The sequence below is a fragment of the Notechis scutatus genome, chromosome 5 (assembly GCF_049901735.1).
Source record: "Notechis scutatus isolate UNSWTSFEM ecotype Mainland chromosome 5, rNotScu1.2, whole genome shotgun sequence".
NCBI classification, from domain to species: domain Eukaryota; kingdom Metazoa; phylum Chordata; class Lepidosauria; order Squamata; family Elapidae; genus Notechis; species Notechis scutatus.
The window spans coordinates 13,330,252-13,341,248 of NC_142013.1; the positions used below are offsets into that span (position 1 = coordinate 13,330,252).

Here is a 10,997-nt window from a genome sequence, read left to right on the forward strand (position 1 = left end):
ATAAGAGGTTTAGATGAAGAAAAAACTATGAGGAACATGAGATAGCTTCAAGTACTAAAGATATGTTAGATATCCCACCTAGTATGCAACTGCTTCCCCCCATGTTCTGTACCAAACAATTGTTACTTGAAAGATATTCCTGTCCCTAAGCATGCATATTTCACATTCAAAGACTTATTCTTCACAAACACGTATATTTCTGTATTAAATGTTGTCTATGTAGGTTGATGTAGTTATAATAAGCGAACTATTCTTCCAATCCCTGCGTTAGATACAGTAGTAGTCCTGAACTTATGACTGTTTGTTTAACAACTGTTCAAAGTTAGGATGACCTAAGAAAAAGTGCTTTATGACCTATAATCACATTTAAGTCCATTGTACCATCCCAGGGATATCCTCAAAAGTGCTTTTTCAAGAGGCAAACTGGACTTTCTGGTTTTTCTTTGAAGATGTTTTGCTTCTCATCCAAGAAGCTTCTTCAGCTCTGATTGATCCATCCAGTCAGAGCTGAAGAAGCTTCTTGGATGAGAAGCAAAACGTCTTCAAAGAAAAACCAGAAAGTCCAGTTTGCCTCTTGAAAAAGCACCTTTGGGACAACCATGACCTGGATGACTGAGAATCTCCAGAGACATCCCAGAGGTTATATAATTAAGTTCAGCTGCTTGGCAACCAGGTTGCATTTATGCATCCTGCAGTTTACGTGATCATGTTTTGCATTTTTTTTGTCGGTTTTAGGCAAAAAACTTGCATTGGCATAGCTAGATTTGCTTAACTGCCACCTGATTTGTTTAAGAACCATAGTGATTTGCTTTATAACCACTATAAAAATGGTAATAAAATCAGATCTGGTCACATCTTAATTTGACTTATTGACCACACTGATTTACAACCAAATTTCCAGTCCCAAATGTGGTTATAAGTCAAGGACCACCTGTATGTTTCTCAGGAGAAAAAAGGTGGGAAGCCGTGCAAATATTTTACAGTTATTTTAACACAAACCTAAATCTACCTAGAATGACCTTCGTCATTTTCTAAACTAGCCTTTCATCTATTATTTAATTGCAGCCCGGATTGAAATAAGATTATGACACTCTTGCAAAACATGTTTATATGTAAACATGTGTACACCAAAAATAAAACCAAGCTCTTGGAGCCACTCACTACTTTATTTTCTAAGAAGGCTTCTGGAAGGCTATATAGAATAAAACAGAATAACAGAATTGGAAGGAACCTTAGAAGTCTTCTATATCAGTCCCCTGCGAAAGCCTATACAATTTGAGACAAGTGACTATCCAGTCGCTTCTTTAAAACCTCCAGTGACAGGGCTCCTACAACTTCTGAAGAAAATTTCTCCTTAGCTCTAGGTTGCTCCTCTCCTTGATTAGTTTCCACCCATTGCTTCTTGTCCTGCCCTCAGGTGCTTTGGAGAATAGCTTGACTCCCTCTTCTTTGTGGCAGCCCCTGAGATATCGGAACACTGTGTTCCAATATAACATATAAGGGCCAATAATTTTTTTGACAATATAGCTGTCTGAGGATGGTGTTTACTTTCTAGAATATTAGCTTTCTGCTCACTTTTTTAAAATTAAAATAATCTAAAATATAAAATTACATGGGGCAGAAACCTTGGGTGCCTAATTCCCTAATATGGTCTATAGATATTTTCTTGGCACCCACCAAAATCCCTGTAATTTTATAATGTCTACTCAAAGCAGAGGTGCTTACAGGGTATGGTCACAGTTGGCAGCCATAATGGTGTGATCCAAGCTCTGCCTTATGAGTAATGTGCAATGTATCACTCATATATAAAATATATAAAATTGCAATTGCAATTATCTTGACTTTTTTTGACCTTTCCAATCACAACATCCCTGATTTAAAAGACCTTCCATGGCCTTAATTTGAAGGAAGACTGTCTATAACAGAATTTTCCAACCTTAGCAAGATATGTGGCTGGCTGGGGAATTCTGGGAGTTGAAGTCCATGTGTCTTAAAGTTGCCAAGGTTGGAAAGCCTCGATTTAGGGATTTTTTTTTTAGAATAGGGATGGAAATAACTTGTTACCCAAAAACCTCCGTGACCACTTCTACCATTCAAGCTCGCAAAATCCCTCTGAATGGGGACAAAGCTGGCCCTGAATGGCAATTTTGGATCACTGGAGGTGCTTCAAAAGACAGAGCTGAGGGCTGTTTAAAGAAGAATTGTGGTGATTTTTGCTGCTGATGTTTTGCAGTATCCACTAGCAAGTCTTAGGTCTGTCAGCTGCTTGGTTTATCTTACACTCCTGATTATTCACCCTGATCAACGATTTGTCATCCGCAACATAAAAAGCAGCAGATCCCCAAGGCAACATAAAAACATAACTAAAACCCCCCCCATCATCGCCAGATGGGCTTAAGAAGCATCTTAATGTCCATTCAGTGCCCAAAGTCTTATTCGAAGAGCAGTTTTCCCTCTTCCAAGCACGTTCAAGGAGGACTGGAAGCTTAAGGACAACCAGTGCAGTTCCTGAAATATGTGCTTTATAGTGTACAAACTGGACAGGGTCATTTGGCCAACAGAGCTCCCCCTGAGATGTCTGTGTGTGGGGCCCTACCTCATGATGTTCCCGACAGATTTGAAGAACTGGTCTAACTGGGTAAGAAGGTGGATATGGTCCTCTTGTTGGGATGCCCTTTCCAGGGGGAGATTTAGAGTGGATGGTCCAGATGAGTGCTGTTTTTCCTCTCTCTCTGTTTCACATTCCACATCAGGGCTGTCAAACTCAAGGCTGGATGCGGCCTGCGGGATGCTTAGATCTGGCCCATGGGGTCACCCTGGAAGCAGCGAAAGACCGGCCCGTGGTGCCTCTGCCAGTGAAAACGGAGCTTGGGAGCGCTGCATGCGGCCCTCCCAGGCTCCGTTTTTGCCCAGCAGAGAACTGCAGGAGAATCCCCCGCAGGCCTGCATGGGCCACAACAGGTGCCCCCGACACGAGTGACATCAAACTGACCAAGGTCAAACACAAGCCTGATGCAGCCCTCAATTGCAATTGAGTTTGACACCCCTGTTCTACATTATACTTTGAATATTGTTTAGACGGAGTTCTGAGCTGTCCAATGTCACCCTGATTTGGGCAGCATCTAAATCAGGGGTCCCCAAACTTGGCAAATTTAAGACTTGTGGATTTCAACTCCCAGAATTCTCCAGCTATTCTGGGAGTTGATGTCCACAAGTCTTAAAGTTGTCCAGTTTGGGGACCTCTGATCTAAATCTAAGGAAACGAATCAATACTTTTTAAAAAGTGAAATGGAGTTTTGCAAAAAAAAAAAAAAAAACTCTAGGAATCTGGTGGGGGGAGGGGAAGCAAAGGTTCTTCTGATTTGATCCTCCATCTGATGCTCAGGAGATCATTAGAGGCTCTCCAAACTCCCCCTCCCTCTTTCCCGCGCCCCCTCTCTCTCTGTGATCAGAGCCCTCAAGTGTTACATTGTTCCAAGTGTTATATTATATTGTGTATGTGTTGGGGGGGGGGGAAACTAGACAGGAAGACTTCCCCTCCACCCCCACACAAAGCCCCAACTTTGCTCCAGATTCCAACAATCCCGATGGGGACAGGAACCACTCAGGTCAGAAAGCCAGCTGAGGCTACCCAAGCACCCAGTTTGGCTCCACAAACCTTGATATGGAAACCTATGGTTGATTATTTGCATTCTGCAGCTCAGACAGAATTAGGATTTGCAGGGTTGTTGTTATGGGGAAATTAGAAACAGAAAATGTGTTGAGATATAATAGAATAACAGAGTTGGAAGGGACCTTGGAGATCTCGTAGTCCAATCCCGTGCTCAGATAGGTAACCCTGTTGAATCTCTTCTTAAAAACTTCCAGTGTTGGAGCATTCACAACCTCTGGAGGCAAGTTGTTCCACTGATTAATTGTTCTAACTGTCAGGAAATTTCTCCTTAGTTCTAGGTTGTTTCTTTCCTTGATTAGTTTCCACCCATTGCTTCTTGTCCTGCCATCCGGTGCTTTAAAGGAGACGTGGTGGCTCAGTGGCTAAGACGCTGAACTTGTCGATCAGAAATGTCGGCAGTTTGGCGATTCGAATCCCTAGCGCCGTGTTAACGGAGTGAGCTCCCATTCCTTGTCCCAGCTTCTGCCAACCGAATAGTTCGACAGCATGTGAAAATGCAAGTAGAAAAGTAGGGACCACTTTGGTGAGAAGGTAACAGTGTCCCGTGTGCCTTTGGTGTTTAGTCATGCCGGCCACATGACCACAGAGACATCTTTGGCCAGCGCTGGCTCTTTGGCTTTTAACAGAGATGAGCACCGCCCCCTAGAGCCAGCAACGACTCGCACATATATGTGAGAGGAAGTTACCTTTACGTTACAGGTGCTTCAGAGGATTGACTTCCTCTTCTTTGTGGCAGCCCCTGAGATATCGGAACACTGCTGTCTTTTCTCCCCTAATCCTTCTTTTCATCAGACTAGGCATACCCAGTTCCAGCAACCGTTCTTTATATGTTTTAGCCTCCAGTCCCCTAATCATCTTGGTTGTTCTTCTTTGCATTCTTTCTAGATTAGACTTTCAACGTCTTTTTTACATTGTGGTAACCAAAGCTGGATGCAGTATTCCAAGTGTGGCCTTACCAAGGTGTTATTATAAAGTGGTATGAACACTTCACTTGATCTTGATTCTATCCCTCTGTTGACGCAGCCTAGTATTGCATTGGCCTTTTTTGGCAGCTGCAGCACACTGCAGCCTCCTATTTAAGTGTCTGTTCACTAGGACTCCAAGTTCCCTCTCACGATTACGATAAAGACGGGGTGCAAATAAATACAGATAGTCCTCAACCTGCAACCACAACCAAGCCCAGAAATTTATGTAGCTAAGCGAGAAATGTGTTAAGTGAGTCTTGCCCCATTTTACGACTTTTCTTGCCACATCTGTTAACCGAATCATCGAAGTTGTTAAACGAGTAACCTGGTTATTAAGTGAATCCGGCTTCCCCATTGGCTTTGTTTTGTCAGGCGATTGCAAAAGGGGATGCCATGACCCCTGGGAGCCTCCAACCGTCATAAATACGAGCCGGTTGCCAAGCATCCAAATGTAAATTAATTCAATTCAATTAATTCAATTCAATTAATGAATTCAATTAATTCAATCCAATTAATGTAAATTTAATGTAACCTTAAACTGTCTACAGTGGACCTCACTCCATTCCTAAGAGGTCTGTAAGGGGACGTGCATAAGGGCACCAGCCCTTATCATCCCCATTTATCCATACTCATTTATTAGGTATATTCTTATACCCGTCTATACTTATATGTTTATATGTTATGTTCATACTTATACTTGCTTGCTCATATATGCTTGACAAACTAAAATAAATATACAAAGTAAATATATAAAGTAAATATATAAATCCTGGGAGCACGGGAATGCCGCCACGGTTGTAAGTCTGACAAAACGGTCCCGCTGCCTTTCGAACGGTCAGTAAGCGAACCGTTGTAAGTCGAGGGCTACCTGCGAAATAAATGTTAGTCGGGCATTGCCAAACCACCACAAAACCAAATCGGCACAAAATATTGACCGGACGGGAAGGAGCGTTCCCGGTTAAGGACTGTAGAGCCACGCCACTCACCGCAATCAGGGCCGGATTCCTGGGCTCGCCTCCAGCGGCGGCGCTCGGCGACTCCCCGTTGATCCCATTCCTGCCACCAGCGCTCCCGTTGCTGATCAGCTGCGAGGGGTAGTAGTCGGTCGCCGGGGGCGCTGCGGCGTTAGCAGAAGGCGCGGCGGAGCCGTTGCCTCCGGCCGTCCCTACCGCCGCTGCCGCTTTGCTGTGCTTGCTTCCCTTCCGAGCCGCCTGGCCGTGTTGCACGAGGTTGAGCAGCTGCAAGGTGTTCTCCCGCTCGCGATCCGAGCTCTCGGCCCTGCCCCGCTCGTAGCGGCCCTCGCAGGTCAAGTGGTGCTGGCGGCAAACGGCGATGCGCGCCCGGAGCCTCTCCACGATCGCGCTGTGAACCCGCGGGGCTGCCGCCGCCGCCGCCGCCATCGAGCCTCCTCCTCCTCCTCCTCCTCCGAGGAGACCCAAAGCTTGAGGGGGCGCCGTATCCCCCATCCCGACGGGCCGGACGCCTCCGGGCGCTCCGCTTGCACTTTCCCAACCGGAGATCGCGGCTTTCTCACGCTCACATGAACGGAGGAGGAAGAGGAGGAGGAGGAGGGAGTCCGCTCGCTTAGCTCCAGATCGGAGTTGTGTGTGTGTGTGTGTGTGTGTGGTTGTTTCTTCTTCTTCTCCTCCTCCTCCTCCTTCTTCTCTCCCTTCTCTCTCTCTCTTTTCCTTTCCCTCCCCCGTAGGACAACCCGAAGTCAGCCCCCTCCCCCTTTTCGGAGTGATGATCCTTTCCTGACAGCCAAGAAATAAAACTTGACAGATTTATTGGTTTTGGTTGTTGTTTTTTTTCCCCTCACGCAAAAAGAACTACAGAAAAGTCACCGAAATCCTTTTCGGAAGATCTGTTAGCCCGGGAGCACAACTCATCTCGGGGATGCAGGAGGGCATAAAAAATAAAAATAAAAAAGGAAGGAAAGAAGGGAGAAACTGATCACCAGGATCCATTCCACCGATGCAGAACTGCCAGAGACATTGAAAATCCGATGGAGCAATTGACCAGAGTTTTTTTTTTTTGGGGGTTCCTTTCCCCAGCTGGACCAAATCCGTTTAAATATATATATATATTATATTTTATATATTAGAATAGAATAACAGAGTTGGAAGGGGCCTTGAAGGTCATCTAGTTCTTCCTCCACCTCCTTTGGTTATTAATAACACGGGCCGTGTGGGAAGCAATATTTTCCAAGGAACGATTTTTTTTTGAGGGGGGGGGCGCGTTTTCTTTAAAGCGTCCCCCAAAGAAGTTGAGCGATGCTTTCCGAAATGGTGAGGAAAAAAAGTTAGTGGGGATCGTAGCAACCAGGATGGCCGTCTCCCGACGAGGTGCAGAAGGCTGGCAGCAGCGGTGGCGTCCCCCGAAGAAGGGGAACGCGGAAAAAGAAAAAGAAGGGGAAAAAAAAAAAAAGTCAGGACACGAGGTTGGAAGAAAGTTGATCGCGGGATCCCGTCAGTCAGAAGAGGGCGGGAAGCGGTGGGGGGGCGAGACACCCACCAAGGACTGAGCTATATTCCGCTCGCTCCCTCCACCATCGCTTTCTCCACCCCGCCTGTCGTCCGATCTCCCTCGATCCCCGGAAAAGTGGGGAGGGGAAAAAAAAACCACACCAGAAATCCGGAGTTTTCAAGAGCTTCTCTCGCCCCGTACAAAAAAAATAAAAAATAAAAAAGCAGATTTTGCTTCTCGGTGAGGGGAGGAAAAAAAAAAAAAAGAATAAGTGAAAGAAGGAGAGGAAAATCAAAATCTTTCAGGCTTCTGCAGCCCGGCGCTTACCGCGGCCCCCTCGCCCGAAGCTGGTGGGGCGAATAGACGGACATCCCTCCGGGTCTGGGGAAGCGATTTCCAAAGCGATCCTGAAACTTACAAAACTGCCGCCAGCTTTCTGTTTCCAGAGAGGAGCGACCTAGGGAGGTTTCACGCCTCCCGGATCGGGGGATCGCGGGGTGATCTTTCTCTCTTTCTTTCCGGATTCTTTCTTTCTTTCTTTTTTTTTGGCACTAGCTCCCACAGGCGGTGGGGGCTCGACGTCGTCCCCCACCCTCCCTCGTCCTCCTCCTCCTCCTCCTCCCTACAATATCCCGCCGCGGCTCCTGCTCTTTTCCCTTGGCGCCCGTCTCGGGTTTTAAGCCGCCGGGCTGCGAGGATTGCGCGGCGCGGGGGTTACAGCGGCACAAGATTTCATTGTGCTCGCGTAGAAAAGAAGCGCAGCGGCCCCGGCAGCAAACGTGAGACTCACAAGGGGGTGGGGGGTGAGAGAGAAAGAGAGGGAAGGGAACCCTAGTGGGAAGCTGGCGGTACTACACCAGAAAATTCCCGTTCTGGAAACCAGGAGTAGGGAGACCCCTAGCGTCAGTGTAGCGTCGTTGCAAGAGAGTTCCCGTTTCCTTGGCCTGCGATCCTGAGGCGATTGCAGCGCCCAGCATGAGCAACGCTGCGAAATAAATAAAATGATGATGATGATGATGATAATAGTTGTTGTTGTTGTTGTTGTTGTTGTTGTTGTTGTTGTTGTTGTTGTTGTTGTTGTTATTATTATTATTATTATTATTATTATTATCGTTATTATCGTTATTATTATTATTATCGTTATTGTTGTTGTTGTTTTTGTTGTTGTTTTTGTTTTTGTTACTGTTACTACTACTACTACTACTACTACTACTACTACTACTACTTTAGTGAGATTCACAGCCTTTGGGGCTGGTTGGCAGCTCAACAGCTTGAGTCCTAACCGAGGACCTAGGAACTGTTCAGGTAGCGTTGGAGGATATAAGCTGTTCCAAGTAGGGTGGTTTTTTTTTGTAGAATCAGGGTATTCAAGTCTGATAAATTCAGGATTTCCAAATAGCGAGGCAGCCCTTTAGGTATTGCTCCAAGGGCTCCAGTTACAATTGGGATAACACACAATTTCTTTTTCCAAAGTCGCTCAAATTATTATTATTATTAATGATAATAAATAATAAATAATAAATAAATAAATTATTATTAATAATAATAATAATAATAATAATAATAATAATAATAATAATAATGAAACAGTTGACCATTTAATCAGTGGGTGCATCAAAATTTCACAAACTGACTACCTAGAACACCGTAACCGAGTTGCTAAAATCATTCACTGGAAACTGTGCCAAAAGTTTGGATTTGAGTTTAGTAACAACTATTGGGAACATCAGGTTGAGAAGGTTCTGGAGAATGAAAAAGTCAAGATTTTGTGGGACTTCAGAATTCAGACTGAATTCCCACAACACACCAGACATAACAATAGTTGAAAAGAAAAAAGGTTTGGTTCATTGTCATTGCAACACCTGGTGATGCACAATTTGAAGATGCGCAGCAAGAAGAAATCACAAAGTATCAGGACTTACACATTGAAGCCCTAAAGGGCTACCTCACTATTTGGAAATTCTGAATTTATCAGACTTGAATACCCTGATTCTACAAAAAACCACCCTACTTGGAACAGCTTATATCCTCTGACGCTACATTAACAGTTCCTAGAGCGATGTCCCTGGGATCAACAGAATGCACCCCTTGCTTTCACCGTCTCTACGGGACGGTTTAGGTCCGTTGGGACCGACCAGGGGCGAAGATATCAGCTGCGATCTAATGCCCACTTAGTCACGCCCTCCAAGCTACGCCCACCGAATCGTGGTTAAAAAATTTGCATCCCACCCCTGGTTACAACCAGTGACAAAATGTATTACATTTTAGATGTTATAGGTTCATGTATTAGCAGAAAAGGGAAAATATTGCTTGAATTCCAGCATGAGTTAAGAATGATTTAAGGCTACCTCAGGTGTAGGCTTACAAAAACAAAAAATGAGGGTAACACAGTGAGGACGTAGCACAAATGAGAAGTAGTCAAAGTATATTTGTGACATGGTTTGACATAAGGAAGGAAAGATCCCGTGTTGAAATTTCCATCTAAAGAGTTGTACACACAGATTATTTAAAAGGGCTTTTATTTGAAAAGCACAATGACATCTGAATGTAATAGATAATGTATGTCATATCTTTATGCCTGTATTTGCTTTCCCAATTATTCCACTATCTTCTACTCTGGCCTTCTTTTACTATCACTGATTTATTGTAAAGTAGCAACAAGTGAGACTAAACCTGGTTGCTGAGTAGTCTGAAATGATACATCAAATGCTTAATTGGACTGTAGCTGCATCATTGGCCGTTGATCTGCTTTCCAACAAGATAATTCCAGTTAAGTTCACAAGCCAAATATGAAGCAATTCGCCCATCCATCCATCGTTGCTCCTGGAGTTTCATTTGATCGATTCCATCCCCATCAAAACTCAGTTACAGAAATATAACATTTATAATCATATCAATGCGTAACACAGTGTTTCTCAATTTCAGCAACTTTAAGATGGGTGGACTTCAGCTTCCAGAATTCCACAGCCAGCATGTGTGGATGGGGAATTCTGGGAGTTGAAGTCCATCCATTGAAACAGGTTCTTTTTTATAAGGTACACCTGATTCATATTGTTCAGTATTGTGGATGTTAACTGGTACTCAGGTTTCTAACCTTTCCTTGCATGGAGATAGTTTTGGGGATGACAATGCAATGCACACACATCCAAAAGGAGCTTCCAGGTGGGTCTTTTCCTGCCCTAGTGAGGTGCCAGGGATACATACTCTTCCAACAAGCTATGCTTTTCACATGGTCACAATCAGGGGTGGGCTGCTGGGGGTTCGTGGAGGTTCGTGAGAGCCGCTAGCTAAGATTCTGCCCACAAATCCCACTCCTGGCTGCTGCACCCACCCCACCCCGTGGAGTCCCCACACTGTCCGTTTTGGATGCAGGTAAGTACAGGTTGTGCGTGGAGGCTTGGGGAGGGTGAAAAATGGGCCTGGGGTGGGATTCAAATTTTTTAACAACTGGTTCTGTGGGCATGGCTTAGTTGGTGGGCAGGGCTTGGTGGTCATGTGACTGGCTGGGCGTGGCCAACTCAATATCACTCACATCGCATCTCCTCTCCTGGCCCATCATGAGTGTGGGGATGCTGCAATAGTCGTAAGTGTGAAAAATGGTCATAAGTCACTTTTTTTAGTGCCATTGTAACTTTGAATGGTCACTCCACACAAGCAAAGTACCAGCAAAGGAGGGAAAAGTAACTCCAGAGACGTTCCTGAGACAGAAAGTCTAGTTCTGCCAAGAATGTAATAAGGGTTAATGGAGAGGCAGTTTCTGTAAGCAACACCAGAATGTTTCCTTCCTGCCTTCCTTACAGGATTAGGCCAGTAATTTCTTCTAACAATCGGTTCTCCGAACTGCTTAGAATGTTAACAACCGGTTCTAGTGAATAGGTGCGAACCTGAATCCC

At 44.9% G+C, this 10,997-nt stretch overlaps 1 protein-coding gene across 1 annotated transcript in view; it reads right to left on the reverse strand.

Annotated features, from left to right (window-relative positions):
• MAML2 (mastermind like transcriptional coactivator 2) overlaps positions 1-6,208 on the reverse strand; it is a 209,491-nt gene extending 203,283 nt beyond the window's left edge. Inside the window, exon 1 of the mRNA XM_026675598.2 lies at positions 5,625-6,208. Coding sequence (XP_026531383.2) covers positions 5,625-6,104 — 480 coding nt within the window. The 5' untranslated portion in view covers positions 6,105-6,208. The remainder of the gene's footprint in view (positions 1-5,624) is intronic.
• Positions 6,209-10,997: the final 4,789 nt, after the last annotated feature.